Source organism: Ambystoma mexicanum, chromosome 2p (genome assembly GCF_040938575.1).
Source record: "Ambystoma mexicanum isolate Mex_15411 chromosome 2p, UKY_AmexF1_1, whole genome shotgun sequence".
NCBI classification, from domain to species: Eukaryota; Metazoa; Chordata; class Amphibia; order Caudata; family Ambystomatidae; genus Ambystoma; species Ambystoma mexicanum.
The window spans coordinates 777,068,800-777,088,782 of NC_090923.1; the positions used below are offsets into that span (position 1 = coordinate 777,068,800).

At 45.9% G+C, this 19,983-nt stretch overlaps 1 protein-coding gene across 1 annotated transcript in view; it reads left to right on the plus strand.

The window, feature by feature from the left end:
- Positions 1-14,670: 14,670 nt before the first annotated feature.
- Positions 14,671-19,983, plus strand: part of LOC138566784 (cytochrome P450 2F3-like) — a 463,175-nt gene continuing 457,862 nt past the window's right edge. Inside the window, exon 1 of the mRNA XM_069644434.1 lies at positions 14,671-14,850. Within this exon, the coding sequence (XP_069500535.1) occupies positions 14,671-14,850 (180 nt within the window). The remainder of the gene's footprint in view (positions 14,851-19,983) is intronic.

Genomic DNA, 19,983 nt, shown 5'->3' on the forward strand with positions numbered 1-19,983 from the left:
TGAATCATCTCTGGACTTCAAACCTTCAAGAAGATTTTGTTGGAGTCGGTTGGGAGACCAGTCATTTCCCAGGTCCTCCAGTTGTAAGTTGAAGGTGAATGTTCCAAGGGAGAGGGAAGCTCTAACCCCTAACCATCCCCACGGACCATTGGGGTGAACTGATGCTGAAAGAAGAACTGCATCTTTGCCAGGAAAACCACTGACTTGGACCTCACAATGTTGAAGGACCCTGGAGGTTTGTGCCAACCTCCCAGTGGCGGAGCCAGGGGGTCAGAGTGGGCCGCACACCCGTGGGACCCCCTGGTGTCAAGTGCATCCCTGAGCCTCCCGCTGGCACGCTATTATCCACACCCCTGGCACCTCCCCCACTGCAACTGCAGCACCAACCTAAATCACGTTGTTGCCACCAGATTGAACAATTAGGTACTGTTGCATCTGCACTTTTCGCAGCACTGTTTGAATCTCCAGCTTCTTTATCACCACAGGAGTGGCTGATCAAACAGACTCTTGTGTTCCTTCCGCACTGCATCATTTGAGCCCTCACATTGAACCAACAGCCCATCCGCCGTTAAACCTCAACCTCCAAATGTAACCTGGTGACCTCCATGATCCACATACTCAAGTAATGTTTTGACAGGCAGCCTTCTTCTGTTGAAGCCCAATTAGAAATCAACCTAGCGCTGGACCAGGATGACACACATATCGAACTGCATCAAACCACTGAATAACACCTAGATGCCTGGTTTGCTGTTGTCTAACATACAAGCCGCTGCACATTTATTATTGACTGATAACTGCTCTCCTAGCCCTCGATGGGCCTGACAGACTACCTACTTCACAAATAATCCCATTTTGTATCCAGGAACATATTCTTTTAAAGAACATTACTGTTATTACTGTGCTACTTTCCTGATTCATTACTCTGGTTGGGTAATCTTCCTATCTGTGCTTATTTTGTGTTCTTTCCTTAATGGTGGGTTTTGTGCATAGGGTTTGTTTAATGAAAGTGTATATATTATTATAGATGCTTGATTGGACATTCCTTCATGTTGACTGTTATACTTCAATGTTTGTTTTGCTACTTGACAACATTCAGAATCCTCTTCAGCTGTAGCCTTGCCTTGGCCCACATTACCACAAAATGCGAAAGAGATATGTCTCTAAACTGTGTCTGCTTTGCCTTTATGATTGCATTGGCTCTTGGTCTGTAGAATTGTGAGAGCTGAGTGGGCTTTAAGCCTCTACTCATCCTTTTACTCCTGCAGGGCAAAAGTCAATTTGACACACCATACCTATAAAGAAGCAGTACTAAAACATTCAGACCACTCTGCCATGGACTGCCCAGGTCGAATGAAAATGTCTTTAGGCGCTAGGTGATCAATTCCCCCCCTTATGATGAAGGTAGTGTTAGGGAGAATTCTCCAGAATGGCTAATTTCCCTTACCTACTGAGTCGCTCAGCAGCTTTGCTGGATTTCTAGGATTTATTGTTTTCACCTGGTAAGAAGTGTGAGCCTTTTTTCTTACTCTTACATGTGTTTCGCTGTGTGTATTTTACATTTTTTGTATTCATAGACTGCGGAGCTTCACCTACTCCATAGGCATCATCTTCTTACTGTGTGTAACACAGCACCTTAGTGCAGTGACACAAGTTTGTCTTTTTCAGACTTCCCAACGCCGACTCCATTTTCTGGGACTGACTACTATCTCCCAGAAACATGTAAAGTTTCCATTGACTTTAATAGTCTTTTTAAATCTCACAGACCCAGTACATACTTACATAGAGTTCTGGAAAGGGTTAATATTTATCCCTTTTTGTCTGTTTCTCATGGAACATTGTTTTGTTCCCTTTTCATTAAGATGATGGCAGTGGTAACTACCCTATTTTTCCTGCCGTGGTTATCTTAAATAACCCTGGTAATGTTTTAGGCTATCTTAGTAGCCTCGAACTTAAACCCGCTGGTCCATATGGATTTTAATATGGTTCCGGCTGGGCTTAGTCGCCATTTCTTTTTGTAAAAGTCTTTCTCGTGTTTTTCTCTATGCACCAAACCAGGTTTGATTCCTTTGTTCAACGACCTTTGGCGGGCTTCTGCCCAGAAGCCCTCCTTAGGCACCTGAATGTCTGAGGGGGACAGGATGTAAGGGAGGGGTTTGAGACTCCTCCTTGGAGACCCATGTCACACTCTGGTATGATTGGCTGTGGTAACTGTCCCGTCGGGACAGCCACCCTGCTATGTGATTGACAGCCAGGCTGTGTGAATGGGGGAAAACTGCATAAAAAGCAGATCTCTTGGGCTTGGAAGTCAGAGTCACTACGGGAATGAGAGAACCGAAGAGAAGCTGGAAGAAGAGGACCCTTACCACGACTGAACCTCCCGGTGAAGCCCTGCTGCAGGTCCGAATCTCCAAACTTCGATGACAGGGAAGATCTGCAAGGAATCTTCTCCCCTTGAGCTGGTGGGACCAACCTGTTCACCAAACTACAAACCAGGCATCCCTCCTCTAGTCTAATTTGCTGTACAGATCTACAGTGAACCGAATAGCCAGGAGGATCGGACCCTGCTTGGGTTTTAAGGAGTGCACCTTTTATTTGTTGCTTTGCTCCACTGCTGGTTTCTTCCCTGGGCAGTGCAGGACCTTACAGTCTTACTCCTTCTTGTCAGTCCGACAGTCACTTCAGGAACCGTGAGCCTGCAGGACCTGCCAGGAACATCTGCCTCAGCTACAGCATTCTTCTGCTTTTAAGGTATTGTGCTAACCTGGTTGTTCGTTTCGTCCAGCCGGGGTGAAAATGTGTGAAATTTTTACCAGTCCAAGGGCTTGTTCTCCATTCTTTAAAGTAACTTTTCTTCTGACCAACTTCGTTCTGAACTCTTGGCAAAGACTTAACCGCAAACTACCATGAACAGTGTGATCCTCTGCAAAGACTTTGGTCCATTGACTTTAGGCCAGGCCCCTTGAATCTGATTTCCTCACTGTAATTCCTTTTTCTAGATTGCCCTGCTTACTTACTCATTGGTGCTGCTCAATTTCTGTCTAACTTTGTCTTTCCCTCCCTTTTGAATTACTGGAGTGCCATTTTGGTCACACTTCATTTTGAGACTATTGGGTGCGGTGTAGTGTGTTAGTAACGTGATTTTTCGACTGCTTGATAATAGTGAAATGTTTAATAACTGATGTGTAAATAAATGTATATTCTTTTACTCAGAAACCTTGAGTCAGTGTTTGTTTGAATCATAGTAATTGCTGTCCTTTGTGCAACTATTGATACTGCTCACTTTACTCTTGAGATAAGTCTGGCTGCTCATCCATCGCTACCACTTTACTGTGTAGTACAGGCTTGTACCAAAGGTGAATTTGTACTGTCACTTGTAGTCCTAATTGTGGGTGGTGTTCCCAAAGGGTACTGCATATAATTCTGCCTAACAGGTGAAGATCCTTTCTGGGTCAGATAAAGAATGTGAGGGAAGAGAAGGGGTGAGGTTGAGGAGGGACAATGTGGCAACAGCTCGGGGTAGGAGGATAAAGAAACAATAAATGCATACGTTCGGTCTCAGTCCCTTCTATGTGTTGCGCCCTTCTTTGACTGAATTCCAGAATGACAGCATGACCAGTGCAAGATAAACAAACCTAACAGGAGGCATGATGGGTGCACTTCCCCTTTATTAACCAGAAGGGCGGATGCTTAGGGAAGAGGTTCCCTTGGGGAAGTGTGGGCGTCCGTGATAAACGAAATGGCCCATGTGAGAGGAAAGTAACTCATACAGCAAGGAAGGTGACAAGGGGGGGACTGAGGATAATGTTTTTTTCAGTCAAGCGAATTACACATGTTTGAAAAAAAATTGCTTTTTGAATTTTGCCCATAGGGCCTGAGAAGGGATTGGTGTCTTAGTGTAAAATGAGGAACTTGATGCTTGCCTTCACAACGGGCTACAGGAAATTATTAGTGTGAGTATATGATGGTTGAGCGCAAAGGGAGAACTGTAAGGGATTTGCTAGACTCTAGCGTATGTAGCGGGGTGGGGTGCAGGTGAGCAACACTTTTTTAGGGTGTGGAAATGTTATTGCAGAATGATGGTATGAGTGTACCTTATGTTACAAAGTGAGGGGAGGATTCTGCTGACTTTTGTTACATAGGTGGACGTGAGGGTTTGATGTAATGAAATGCAAAGAAGGGGATCTGTTCTGGATGTGCTAAATTATGATCAGGTTCTGTGGATTGTCTTCAATGATAGCTGTGAAACAACAACCTTGCAGCCCCGAATCCAGACCAGTGGCAGAGCCAGGTGGGGCAAGGGGGTCGCTTGCCCCACCCTGGCTCCATCCTCGTGCCCGGTGCACCCCACTTGGCTTCCGCTAGTCCTGGGCTGTGGCATTCATTTCAATCAATGCATTAATTAATTGACGGCTACACTGCACATGCTGTTGTGCACTTTGTGTGCTGCCCACAATGAGCCAGCGTAGCATTGGCTTGCCTCAGTCTCAGCCAGCCTGACTGGGATAATGAGGATGATCTCGTCCATTTGGACAAAATGCTGGAGTCTCAAGTGTTTGTGCGCTGGCGTCAGCCTGGATCATTTGCTGAATGAAAATCACACTATGGTGCAAGTGAATAACAACATAACACTGTTCTAGCTGCAGTTTTGATTTCCCCAATCCCCGGGCCTGGCCCAGACTTTCTGGAGCTGCAACAGACATGGGCAGGGAGGCAAAACCAGGCAGTCGGGCACATTTGCTATAATGTAGCAGCCTGAACCAATTTGTTCCTGCCGTGTGCACGTGCACGCACTCATTTCAGTCAGTCTAGTCACAATCTACTCAGAAAGCCTGAGTGAAAGCCGCCACTACACCTACACGCTGGCCACATACGGCAGACCTCCTGGACTACAATGCAACACCTTTCCTGCTGCCTGGTCTGGGTTTGCACACAGTCAACTGGCCTGTATGGTCATGCGTACCTATGCACTTCAGAGTGTGCCTTCGTGACCTGAGCTAGTCACAGTGAAGTCTGCACGTGCCATCACTGCCCTTACCTGCTCAGCTGGCCTGAATCAGATTCTCAGAAGTTAACTCATTGTGAATCTTGTGACTCTTGAGGTGAGTTGAGCCGCCGAACCCCAGCACGCCCATGAGGTCCTGTGACAATACCCCTCATCTGGAGCAAGGGCGTATGTTTCTCCTGTAGGCCCCCATCAATTATGGTATGGGCTTGTGCTGTGTATTACCTCCAAAAACATTGTGGGTAGGGCCCGCTCTTTTCTTCCCAGGTGGCCGAGGTGGTGGGGTCCCTGGACTGGTCATTTGGTGTCTCAGTTCCGGGGCTGGCACAAACCCACACCCTAGGCCTCATCGGCCTGTTCCATAGATGGTAGGGTAGGCAGGGTGATACTAGTGGCAGGGTGTTGAAGCCACTCCATTTCCCTCCCCCAATTAGGGGTGCTGTTCTTTCTCTTAGCTCTTTCCATGGCGTTTGTGTGCAGTACTTTCATTCCCCCCAGCAACAAGTAGTCATATAATCATAGGGGCTTGGATCGACCTCTTCACTTTCACTAGCTCCACTCACCCACTTTGGGCTTGGGATTTCAATGGGGAACACATTTTTATGTTATAGTCATTGCGCTGACATGGAGCACTGCATCTTATTACACTGATCTGTCAAAGTTCTGGTCCTTCAGGGTAGGGTCACACTGTTCTCTTCTGGAGCACTTTTGGCTTCTGTGGGCGGCCAGCGAGGATCCAGTTGCTACTTGCGTGGTGCGGGGCACTCACCTCCTCCTTTTCTTGGTTAAGGCTGGCACACACTCTCTCCCTCTATACGGCGGCAGAGGCTGCTTGGACTATTTCAATGCAAGTTTGACAAACTAGTGTATTGCGGGCACTGCTGTTTCATGGAACATAGAGCATATTTTCAGGAGCTGCCGATGTTACCTTGACCGACACCATCTTTGTTTTCTATTCACCCTCACTCTTCATGTTTGCTGGTGCTTGCGGTGTGTTGGCAGTATGGTGTTTTGGCCGGGCCCGGCTGCAGGAATTTTCATCTGGGTGGGCCAGGGTTGTAATCAGGTGGGCCCACATTCCATTGGGTGTGGGTCTAGGAGTACCCTTAACAAAGTGCTGGTGTTGATCCAGATTTCCTAGATCCGTGATCCAGCAAAAATACATTTGCACGCCTCTATGAATAACAGTACATAGCAAAAGAGAAGCAAGGGCCTCATTACACGTTGTGCGGTAACCATGGTGCTATTAGCGCCATGGTTGCCGCCGGTATTTTAATGTGTCTGCCTTGGTGGATGGCGGAATTACCGGCCTACTCCAAGGTGAGCGGGGCCGGTAATTCCCCATTCACCAAGGCCCTTCCCCATTCCCATTTTTGCCCCCATAGGGCATAATGGGAATGGGGAAGGTGGTAATTACAGTACTGCAAATTGCAGTACCGCAATTAGCACCACGGTCCCTTTGCGGCACCCTACTTTAACGGCTGATAAAACCAGCCGTTAAGGTCGGGTCCCGCAAAGGGAACTTGTAGTAAGGCGGTAAGGGTTTACCGGTACCGGTGCTCTTACCGGTACCGGTAAACCCTTACCGCCTACCGTGTAATGAGGCCTTTAGTGTTGCAACATCAATCTACCTTTCTTATCTTCCCATCTGCTCTCCTCTTTCTGTTATATCTGATCCTCCTTCACCTTTCACCCTCCAATAAGCTTCCTTCAGCTGCCCTAACCACTGTTCCCATTTACTTCCCCTCCCACCTATTCACACCAGCACACAGCATGCTTTTCCTGGCCTGGCTTGGGAGAATTGATGGTGATGCCTCCTCCTCTAAGAGGACTGAGCAGGGAGGCCCCCAGTCTTTGTACCATCTCAGATGGTGTCCGCCCAACAATACCTTCCTGAGCACTGTGGCTACTCCCAGCAATCCCAGGAAGAGATTGTTGTGCTCCCTCCATCTTGTTGAGAAAGATAACCCCCCACCCCAGAATACTGAAGCAAGGAATAGGAGATTGTTTTGCCTACAAAATTGCATTTCTTTCAAACTTCTTTTAATTTCAAGAACAGAACATACCATGCCCAAATCAATACAGGTGGTCTTTTTGATCTTAACAATATTTCGAGCACAACAACATATACTCCAATAACATACACATGCACACAATCCTCCCTTCAGTTCCATTCTGAATGTCTGCCATCAATGGTGTATGTCCAAAATAACATTTGAAACACAAAAAGTTACTTTCTGTTGTTGAATTTTTGCAGCACATTTTAATTGAGTTGAGAGTGCTAGGGCTGTATGGGCTGCATCAGGAGGCAGACGGTGCTAGTTGAGTGGTTTGTGGCTTCCTGGTATCGCTCCTGTTGGGTCGTGCCCCTGTACATCATTGTCTGGTACATACTGTTTACATACTGGTTATAATATGCAATTGTCCATGATGACTATTTGTTTTGTATGTTTACTTTGATTTGCTATTGAATGGCACAATTTTGTTCAATAAATGTGGCCCGTATATATTCAAACTTGGATGTGTGTGTGTGTGTCCTAATGCCTGTGCTGCCCATCTATCAAACCATGAGTGAGGCTTTTTGCAATACCTTATAATGCAAACTTAATCCCTTTTATGGGCACCTAATTTTAACAGGTAAGGCGTGGTGAATTAAAAAATTATGCCCTGTATCACACACTTTGGTCAAGTGTTAAAGCAATTATGTGAGCCTAGCCTGAAATCTAGATACTTGACCACACATCTTCCGAGCTCAAGTTGGTACACATATGTTCACAAGTTTGGCTTTGAATACCTAACATAATACTTCATTGTATACGGATTACTTTAAAAATTCACAAGTCACATGATTAATCAACCTGACAATGTATTCATGAGCAACATATTGATGAAAAGATTAAGGGGGGCATTTTGTTTTGATTCCTAAATTGCACAGAGCGGAATTCTCCTGTTTGCACTTCGCCTGTCAAATCATATACAATCCTGCAGCTCATAAAAAATGGAGCTAAGTGCATTTAGCGCCACTTCTTCCACTCCGCTTGACGTGGAAAATGATCACCTATGACTGTAGGTTTATTTTACCCATCCTGAATGGAAGTCTGCAAGCTCCAGCATAGCAATTAATGAGAACTTACAACAAAAATCTCATACAGACACAAAGTGAAATTAAATGCATGACAAGGTTGTTTCACACAGCTCGTTCTGTATCCCCTTAATTACTAATCACCCAACAAGAAAAGTGCCACAGCAATGGTCACTGCCTTTTTAGTTTTTCTCATCTCTAATCACTTCCTGTTGTAAATAATCTGCATCTGAGACACGCTAAAAAGATAAGGCCTCACTGGTAGGGCCTGTTCAGCCCTGCTGTTTTTATTTGAGGGAAGAGAGTAGAGCAGGGGGGCGTTGACATTTTGCACTCTTTCATGTATTTTGATGTGTTTTTTACAATTGTGTCTTTGATTATGGAGTTTTAGATAACTCCATAGGCATCATCTTTTCATGTGTGTTACACAGCACCCTCAGTGCAGTGACACAGGGATGTCTTTTTTGACTTCCAAAAGGTTTAAATACCTTCTCTGGGATAAACTACTGTTTCCCAGAGAATGTAAGGTTAAATTGGTATCCAGTGATTCCCTCAAATACAAAGCATCGAATGCAAAAGAATTGAATGCAAAAGCGTCGAATAAAATGCATTTTATTGTAGGTAAAGGCTTTTTTTTTATTAAAATGGGTTTTAAGGGGTAAAAAAAAACAGGGTTTGGGGGGGGCCCATTAAAAGAAATGCAGAAAAACAATGAATTTTTTGGATGCATTTTTTTTCGAGGCTTTTTCATTCGATGGTTTGGATGTCGAGGCTATCACTAGGAACCGTTAAATTAATTTTACTAGTCTTTTTAAATTCCTAGACCCAACATACACTATCTACCTATAGAGTGCAGGAGGGGTTACCTAGTATCCCCTGTGTCTAGAAACTCATGTAGCAGTCAAATGCTACCCTTTCCTATCAAAATGGCTGGTGGGCAGTGGTTTTACAACAAACTCCAATGATTTTTACAACCACGAACATCGGTAGCTAAACATCGCGGGAGCCATGTTTTTTGGAAAGGTCCTTCTAGAGTTTGTCTCTGCGCGCCAAACCAGGTTTGGTCCCTTTTGTTCATACGCCTTTTGCGGGCTTCAGGACTGAAGACCGCCTCTGGTGCCTGAGTGTCTGGTGTGGGTAGGAAGTGATGGATGTACCCGAAACTCCCTGTGCTTAGTCTCCTAGGAGATCCAAATCCACTCTGGCGTGATTGGCTGGCTGACTGACCAGCAAGGACAGCCACCCTGCTGGGTGAGTGACAGCTAGGCTGGAATGAAAGGGAGAAACTGTTTAAAAGGTGAGTCTCTTGGACTGGAAAGCAGTGCCGACCACTAGAACGAAAGAACCAAAGAGGAGCTGCAAGAGGACGGCTGATGCAATTCCTGGACCGTTGGTTTGCCCGATGAAGCCCTGCTGCAGGTCCGAATCACCACGTTCACCTCAACAGAGAAGCCCCTTCAAGGACGACTTCTTCCTTTGAGTTGGTAGGACCAATCAATTCGTAAGCCACCTGGATACCATTCTCTGAGCTGGTTAGGATTAACCAGGGGGAAGGACACCAGCTTGTGTGCCTGACTACAGCTACTTGAACCAAAGATCTTCCATTTGCCAGCTTGTTTGACCCGTCCCTGTGCAGTGCAGGAGTCCCCCGACGTCCTCCCTCTTGTCCCCAAGACTGAGGCTCTGGAACAGTGAGATCTGCAGGAACTGCCAGGAACCAATGTGTTCAGCTGCATCTTTTCTTCATATTAAGGTACTGTGACCACCCGATTGAGAGAACTTACCTCTCGCGGTGAAAGTTTGTGAAACTTTCCCAACTTGCAGGCCTAATCAGCTTGTGACCCAGCATATGATTCTTTTTCGTACAAACTACTTCTGACAACTTTCCAAAGTCTTTACCGTTTACTACAAGAACTGCTCTTTCCTATCCAAGACACTAGCCCATTGATTTTGGCCTAGGCTTATTGAACTGAATCGAGTCTTCTAGTGAACTGAAACCATTTGCACTGCCTAAGAAAGCATTTGTGATCTATTCTATTAACTTGTGCCTTTGTACTCCTATTTAAAGTGACTGAAATGCCATTTTGCTCCTATTTCAGGGGAGCCGAATTTACTCAGAAACGTATTGGTTCCGTATTGAAGTGTATTTGTGTATGATATTAAGTTTCCTCCTTCTAGTGAATGTTTTCTAAATGATTGTGTAATAAATTAATAAGTGTTTTACCAAGAAACCTTGAGTGTAAGTGTATACTTGAACCACTGTGATTGTAAGACCTCTGTGTAACATCTTTTACTGCTCACATTCCCTCTTGAGATAAGCCTGGCTGCTCAGTTCGCTACTACAAACTGTGTACAGACTTATACCAAAGGTTGGTTTTGCTTACACCTGTAGTCCTAATTGTATGTGGTGGACCCAGAGGGTACTGCATGCGATTCTGCCTAACACCAGGATCTCTGCTGAGCCTGCTGGCGCAGCGATGTGGATGCTGTGGGGCTGGGCTGCATCCATCTCCAGCTCACTTCCAATACGTGGCCGTCAGGGCGGGGCGCACACCCACCTTCCTCTGCTTCTCCCTTTGAAGCAGTGCCCACTCTGCGCCTTCTTCCTTCTCACCACGTCATATGCCTCTTCAGCTGTATTTGATTTTGTCGCTCCGATACGGAGTGCAATCAGTCTCCACCACCCACCTGGGTTCTTCATGAGTGCTCTGGAGGGTGGAAAACAGCAGGGGTTCGCTGCCATTACTGCTTTGGAGCGTGGCACAGTCTCCCTCAGCTGGAGCAAACAAATTACTTGTCGGCCAACGCTGCAAGGGCCTCGGGCTGACCCACACCCTGCCGCATGAGCACCTTCTTTGCAGAGGGCCGCCGCCAGGGAGGATCCACTGGCAGGGGCTGGGCATCCCCTCCTCCTTTTCCCACGGTGGTGGATGTCGTTTCCACCTCTTTTCATCTGCAGCAATGGCCGCTCAGTGACTCCTTCCACTTCCATGGCGGATGCAGCTCCTCTCTGCTGCGGCTGCCTGACAGCCTGCGGGGTAACGTCTTCTCGTCACCATTGTTGTAGGGGCCCTGTTAATGGCATCAAGCAGGTCCCATTGGTGCTATGGACATCAGCACTGTAGTTGGAGGCCCAGTGCCTCAGGGGGTTGCCAGGGAACACCCAGTCTTATGTAGGGGCAGGGCTGACCATACCCGTCTCGTGCAGACCCTGGCCAACGTGCTGGCAAGAGGGACCCAGGGCACCATGGCCTGCAGGCCCATGCTCACATTGTATGGGCCGGCAGGCCTAAATGTGAGACAGGCTCAGTAATTTCATTATTGGAGTCTGCAGCCATTCTGTCTCAAGTGCCTGCAGTTGCTCCTTTTATTAGCTCGGGCCATGATACAGTCATTGCGCATCTTAAAAGGGCATTACACTTAGGAGGGCCACACATAACACTGGCCATCTTAAAAAAAAAGGACAATACACTTGGGAGTGTCACACAACATTCACCCTCTGCTGGCTACTGCTGGACCGCTACCGCCCCATATCTCGGCACTGTATCACCTGCCTGCATCATCCAGCTGAATGGGCACGCACGCACTCTGCACTGAAGGCCGAATGCAATTTATGTGTGCATTTTTGTACAGTGCCACACGACACAAGCCTCTAATAAATGCACATGTGTTCTTTATTTACTTGTGGAATGCTTTGCGACCTCTGTGCACCTGATGTGGCTGATGCTAACAGTTTGTTTTTTGATGGTATTTGTTTTTCATAGCGCCTCCTGCTGCTGAGGCTCGCTTCATAGCACAATGCTTAATTATGTACATCGTACTGATGCCGCAACACTGGTGTACGGTGTAAGTGTGGAGTGGAGGAGCATGCCACCTTTTTCATGCATGCGCCCTTCAACTCTGTTTGCAGTGTGGGCCTTGCTCACAACACTTAAGGTAATATAAGTAGCGGCTTCAAAGCATTTTGGAGGGGAGCATCATTTTTTGGAATGAGGAATCTTGGGGGATGGAGCAGTGATGGCATTTTGAGATAAACCCAGAATATGGAAAAGGCGTGTTTTGTAGGGCTGGAGCAGTCGTTTGGTTGTAATGCAGAGACTGGCTAGAAGATATGATCATCTTGCTACAGATGGTACTGTGCTTCGTCGTGACTAGGTCAGAGTTAGCCCTGTTAGTCGGCCCACTGCCAAGCATTGCATGGCAGAAGGCCAGCTTTCAGTAGGTGCTCTGGGAGGTGTTCTATGGCTGGGGCAGAGAGCAATGCCTGTGTCCGCCATTGCCTGGCAGGTGGTCAGACAGCTTCCTGCAGGAGCTCTACTGGCTGGCACTGGCCTCCTATACCAAGCCATGGCCTGTGCGAATTAATCAATCCCATTCCAGCCAGGCAGCGCCTGACAAAGGCATAGCTAAGAGCTTGTTGTTGCAGGAGGTCTGCTGAGCCGGAGCCCTAGCCACGGTGGCTGGCTAGGCAGAACCAGCCCTGTACCATACCGGGCAGTGCCTGCCTGGCAGAGTGATAGATTGTAGTTTGTTGCAAGAGGTCACTTGTGGCCCTAGCCACGTGGCTTAGCATAGCCAGTCTCATGTCAAGCCGCAACTGGCAGAGGGATAGCTTGTTGTAGGAGCTCTGTTGGGGCCCTAGCCATGGTGGCTGTCAGGGCTGAACCAGCCTCATACCGGGCAGTTTTTGGCAGAGTGATAGCTTGAGGTTTATTGCAGGTCATCACTTGTGGCCGAAGCCGTTCCTGGGCAGAGCCAGTCTCATGTTGAGCAACAGCTGGCAGAGGGATAGCTTGCTGCAATGCTGGATGGAGGAGTTCTGCTTGGAGCTTTGCATGGCTGGGGCAAGAAATCCAGCGTTGTATAGCAGAAAGCTTGCTGCAGGAGGTCTGCTGCGAGCGTTGCACGGCTGTGGCAGAGTCAATCCAATTGCAGGCTTAGTATGCCGGTAAGATAGCTCAGTGGGTTGAGTGCTCACTGCTTCCATCTTTAGGTGGCAGATTCAAATTCCCACAAGGAAAAACTCTGCATTTTTTATCCTTCTGGGGTTGATAAATGAGCACCAACAACCATTGTGGTGATAATAAGTGTATCTAAATGTTTTATGTACAGCACACTGGCAAAAGTGCAATATAAATAACACATCATCTTATGTTGGACCACATGAATCATGTGTAGACTGTTTCAAGAGTCTCGGCACTATTATCTCTGGGACTCTATTACACTAGTACATAAATGACCCCTGTGCTGCCAGGAGGGTCTATATGGCTCTACCACACTAGGGCAGCGTTGATCCATGAACCTCTGCATGATTTGAATACAATAGTGCTGGGGACGCTACTACACAATTTTTTTTTTTTTTTTTGTTTAAGGTAGCCTTTTTGAAGCCTCTATTACACTAGTATGGTGGTGGCAGGTCCTACTGCCTTACAAGTCAGCAACATTGACACTCTTCACTCCACTCTTATAAGTTTCCACCCCATTGCAAAGCAGTCTGCTGAACCATCACATAGCATAAAACTGGAGGATACACATAGCAATAATCATGTTGCATGAACTATGTTCCATTCAAAAGATGAACGAGGAAGAAAGAATACAATGTAGAAAAGAAAAGAGGCTGCTCGAAAATTAGGAGCAAGACACACATTCACTATAACAGTTTGGGGTTATTTAAAAACAGCTTTTTTACGAATCCATACAAAGTCAGGGATTTCCAGGTGGTGTATTTTTGGGGTGGGACCAAACCTGATTTTCATATTGTCTTTCCCCTTTTCTAATGGTGTGCCAGGTGAAGAACGATGGTCTGTAGGTTTTTCCAGAGCAATGCCAGGGGTTAAGATTAATTCAAAACCTTGGAGCCATAACCTCTTTTGTTTTGCTTTGGAAATGGTAGCATACAAAACTGCCAAGGGGCGCCGTGTCATGTATGGCGCACACTGGCGGGACTGGCAGAGGAATGGATGATGCGCTTTTTACATAATAGGGCTGGGCTGGGGCAGAGTCAATAAACATGTAAGCCTTAAAATCCAGCATGAGGCAGGCAGCAGCATACAGAGAGAATGCACGAAAAAGTATGCCTCCCCATCAACAGTTTCTATTTATACCCGCAAAAAGTCAGGGAATAGTAGTGACCCGACCCCTCTCTGACTGTCCCGTGTGGTGCCCTCTGAGGAGCACTTCACCCCGACTGGCATCAAAACCTGGCTTCGCCACTGATCCAAACATGACTCTACCTGCACAATAGTCCATCTCCACACTGCAGCTTTTCTGTGTAATGTGGACACAGCAATTCCGAGTAAAGAAGCACTCATTAAGATGTGGACTAGCAGTAACATATTTATTTCGAGATAATGAAAGAATGGGGCTGGCTTCAAAGAGCTCACCTGGCAAGGACAGAGTAAAAGGAGAACTCTTTTTTCCAAATGCTAAATCACGCTGCTTGTATGCATGTGTGGGCAGAAGCGACTTGTTTACCTAGAGATGTGATGCAATGAGCAGCATTTTTTTTCTCCAGTTTTAGGCTTGCAATATAAATAAGAGTGGTAACAAGTCATGATAATGACTCAACCCTCTGCCGATCACCGCCATGGACCCTAGAGCCGCCCTCACCATCCTTCTGACCGTTCTTATATCGATCCTGCTTCTCTTTTCATTGTGGAAAAGCAAACGTAAGTGGCGGAACATGCCACCTGGGCCAACCCCATGGCCAATAGTTGGGAATATGCTGCAGGTGAAAATGACAGACCTCATTAAGTCGCTGGTGGAGGTGAGTCTAGCTTTTACCACTCCACATCATATTTCATTTTAATTGTGTAAGTGCATGGCTGGCTCCCAGCTTCCAATGCATGCTATCTCCCCAGAAACAGCATGGATGGAATGCAGGTAAACAGCCATGTTACATTCTCTGTGTTCATAAAATAAACAGAAATTCCCAGACCACCTCCTTTGATCCCTGAATTACCTCTCTATCATTAGTTCTTGCCCTCTACAGTCCAGGATTGGTGCTCATGAATGTGGCCAGGATTGTTACCTGGCATCTCTGGCAGAACCCTGCCCTTCCCCTCAGCCTCTTAGCCTAGTTGAGCCTTGGGCAGCCGGATGGTAGAATCTTGCTTGGGCTGGGGGATTATGGGGGGCTATGCCATTCTAAGTAATCTTAAATTAGTGGCGGCTGATGAATAGTTTTACTGGAGAGGCATTACCATCTCCCCCAAATGATGCTGACAATCGAGTGTAGAAATTGGTTAAAATGCAGCACTTTACTGTACTACTTGTGACCAAAGGGGGTACTGATATATAATGTACAGTAAGTTCTTTGAGTAACACTTGTAAACATAGAACAGATGCTGGGTCACCAGCAATGCATCAGTGTATTTTCCAACAAGTTCATTATGCTTCCATGTTGACTCTGGGACGAAGGGCACACAGGAATTCTGCAGGGTGCAGTGACTTGAATGGCACTGAGAGCAAGTGGCAGTGGGGCACAAGGCAGCTAGCAATGCTTCGGCACAAGGCTGGTGTAAAGTAGTTACCCAGATTTGAGGAGATCGGTGTATTAAAATTGCGATCATAGAAGTTAGGTAGAAAACTCCCTGGGCATTTGCAACTTTAATTCTGGCATTGCTCAACAACAAAGGTCAACAAAGAGGCCGCACTTTGAAACCGGGTGCAGCGTGCCAGAAGCACGTTAGGCCAGCCTTTCTGGGCAGTATGAGTAAGGTTATCTGTACGTCTGTTCTCTTAGGCTGACACAGCATCAAGTTTGAAGTTCCTTGTCCCCTCTCCGCTCCCCATTTTTTGCGAGCTGTAGAATGTAATTCGCTCCCAGAGTGTTACTTTTTTCTTGTGCTGTTGGATTTATCGAATCGGGATCTCTGGGTGTCGAAAAGTAATATCGTACTGTCTGTCTTCGGAAGCTCAAATCCGCACACCCATGTATTGCCTTTGTCTGGTGTAACAGATCATTGTACAAACAAATCCCTCATAGGTTTGTGCTGGTGTTTGCAATAAAGGAGAGCGCAGTGAAGTGAAATCAGCACATTCAAATCAGCAGGTTTGGGTTGATGTATACATGTCTGCTCATATGTTCAGCCACATATAGGGGAAATACAGATTTCTGAACAGAAAATGCCATTATGTTTGCACATTTTATAAAATAACTATGGTTGCCTGATTGTCCTGAGTGGCCCATCCATAATGGGAGACGGGGCATTGACACACTCATTTTGGACAAGCAACCAAGCCAACCCGGTCTTAACACCACCCGGTCTTAACACCAACAAGCAGCGGAGGGAGCACTGATGGGCTGGCTTGAGCTGTCAAAGGGAAATATAGAATCCCTTTAACAGTTTGCACCCCGCCTTGCATGCCCAGTGGGACATGGATGGCCAGGGGCGTTTTTCCCTCGCCAGCCTTGTGTGACCCGTTGGGGATGCAGGCAGAAGCAATGAAGCTCCGAATGTGCATACAGTGTGCTTGTGTGGTTCCATGCACATACAGAGCTGCTGGGACATAATCCAGGGAACGCTTCAGCTCCTTTTTGCATATTCAGGGACCAGGATCGGTTCCCTGCTTCCGGGTTCCAGTTTATGTTGTGTACGAAGTGGGTAGAGCACTAGAATATGCAGAATATGCAGATCACTGCGCTGATCATGTGAAGGAGTTAGTAGATTATGCTGCCGGTGAGGGGTTCTTACAAGATGAAGCGCTTCTGCCTTGGCGAGGTTAGGGTGAGTTGTTGGTAAGAACCGGTATCACCCAGGCGCTGGGTCAGAGATGTTATTGTTCTCTGTATAGTTACATATAAGTCTCATCCTATAAATGAGAGATTTTGTTACTGTGTGTTTTGGGTGATTTATTAATACACTTAAGCCGACACGTCTTTCGACCCAACATGGGTCTTTTTCAAGGCTATGGTGAAAGAACTAGATGTAGAATACATTGAATTTTGGACATAGACACCCATCTAGTGGAAACCAGTGTGAGTATTTGTTAGGCGTACAGTGTTCAAAGTGTGAGTTTTGGTGGTTTAGTGACATTTTAATATCGGTGCGCCGATGTGATGCTACAGCAGGAAATATTACAGGTATGTTCTGCATGTTATTTTCCATTGCAAAGGTTTATTTGTTGACAGTAGTGTGTGAAACGAATACACATCGGTTGGGAATGTTGACATGAATACAGGCATTTGAAAATTGTTACAGTCAGGTAGACTTTGGCATGATTGAATACATAGGAATAGCAGCAAAGCAAATGCCATTATGCTGTGTGCCTCCGGCATGGAATTTATTACTGGTTTGAAAAGCAAGACTCAAGAAGTCATTATTCATGCAAAGTTTTATCAAACAGAAGAGTGTAAGGCCTATCCTGTCCCTCCCTCTAAGGAGGTTTCACACTAGACTGTAAACATAAAACAGTTCTTTGTCCAAAGCGTAATCTATCCTGAGTTTTCTCCCTACCACTAATAATAGTCTCTACCTAGGAATGCTGGAACACCTCACCAAAAAAATTCAATGCATCCTAAACACGGCGGCAAGAATACACCTATGAGTAAATAGAAGAGGCTGCATCACCCCAGCCCTGAGAAGTATACATTGGCTACCAGTGAAGAAGCAAATAAAGTTCAAAGCCCTCCCCGTTGCCCATAGATTACTGCACAGGCAAGGAGCCAAATTTCTCCAAGCAACAATCACCCCATACTCACCCTGAAGAATCTTAATATCTAGCACCGACCTCCAAATAGAAACAAGACACTATGAGAAAACTGAAGTTGTGGGAACTGCCTTTTCCAGTCTCAAAGCTAAACTATGGAATACAATCCGGAAGGAAATCAGTACGACAGAAGACCACCTAACCTTCTGGACATGGCTAAAAACCTGGGTATTCAACACGCCATGATAAAAACGGGTCAACGAGTTCTACACAGTGATCTACTTTACAGGCAAGCCAAATCAACCCCATACAGCTCCAAAACCACATCCAGAATCCCTACACCTACGCAAAGGAGAACACCCGAGACAATAAAATAATAGCATAGCTAAACAATATCCAGAGACCACCCGAAATCTACAAACTTTTTTTTTCTTTACCACCCACCCCACTACACACTGACCACATACACCCAGGTTACTACTTAACTACACTGCTAAAGCAGATAAACACCACATCACTATCAAACCTGCTCACAAACCCTAAAAGCCTCCAACAACACAATCACTGGACGCTGCCCTTCTGGACACAATACAAAGCACACCCAGAAAGCGCACACACACATAGATGCCAGTTACTCTTGGTACTACACACATCAGAAGATGAGCTCAACGCCTGCCTTATCCCTCTCTACCTCCCTAATTGGGGTCTTGCTTCTCAGACCCCGCTTTAAGGTCTTACTTCTTCCACCTCACCGTGGGGTTTTGATACACTCGCCCCACCTTGGGGAATTAGGTCTCTCACCCCACCTTGGGATATTGCTTCTTTCTGCCTGCCTGGCAGTCTTGTTTCTAATACCTTGCCTTGGGGTCTTGCTTCTCGCACTCTGCCTTGGAGTTCAGCTTCTCACACTCTGCCTTGGGATGTCCTGCCTCTCACCACGCCTTCGGGTATCTGTCTGGGAGAGAACTGTGTGGCAGAAAACTGTGCAAGTCAAGAGTTATTTTCCTCCAGCATCTACTTAACCTTTTCTAGGTCAATAAAAAGAAGCCTTGAAGTTGCATAGTTATGACTCTTTTTACTTAAAATTAGAAGAGAAGACACAGTCCACATATCTAGGCAGAACGCAGATACAGACAGTAGCATGCTAGCTGTTCTTCCAGTGCCTTGTCTTGTCAATCAGCAGCACCCTAGCATATGGGTAGAATTGTGACAATTTGTTTGTGTGGGTTGAGGGATATGTTTAGATGCTTGTTTTGGCATGTTGTTGAGCATGCAGTGAGTGAGGGTGGTTGAAAAACGGGGTGGTTAGTGGATTAAGTTGTTTGCGTGTTGCTTGCAGGTGAACTTAGTTTTAACATGCTTGGATCTTTCTCATTGGATTTGATGATGGGTATATTTTGAGATGGTTCTGGTTCTTGCCTTCGTTCTGGTTTCTAGTTATGTTTTAAAGAATATGGGTTAATCAGTGTTAGTTTCAATGGGATGTACTTGCGTGGTGTGTGGGTCAAAACGAATTTTAGGTAAGTGCTATTTGAGTATTCCTGCAGGTTTGTTCCTGGGTGTTGGTTTGTTCCTTGCACCTCACTTGTTGAGATTATTTTGTTAAGTGGATGGCAGGTGTTTCAGTCGCATTGAAGCTAGATGTGTTTCACCTGTAAGGCATATTTTGCCCAAATGATTAGCTTTACAGAGTTTGTGCTTTTTCTAGGTTACTTTCATGTTGAGAGCTTTTCTTTTTATTCATTTAAGTTCTACCTTTATTGGCAGGATGTCACTTCTATTCATGGGGTTGTTGTTACAGTTGTGTGCTTTAATTATAGTTTCTTGCTAAGTTGTGAGTTGTTCCTTATCCTGGTCTCTGTGTGCTGTAGTAGTGAACACTTTTGATTGTCTGTCATTGTATTTTCCAGGTGATTTGTTATGTGTTGTTCGTTAGTTTGATGTGTAATTCCTGGGTCAACTGGTGGTGAAAACACCACCAGAGCAAGTGGACATTGAGTATGAGTATGTGTATACACACTGAGATTTATTTACCACAAATCTAGCTAAGAAGTAACTGAGCACTATACAAGTAATTTTGGGTGTAGATAGCTCGTTGGAAGGGGAGGTTCCTTGATATAATATGTTGGCTATCTCATACTACAGGTGTAATACATATCTTGAAGTAGTAGGCCCAAAGGGAACCGGGTTTATTACCCGAAGAGAAGGGTATTGAGTTCCTTACTCATTTTTAGGAGCATTGGAGTGA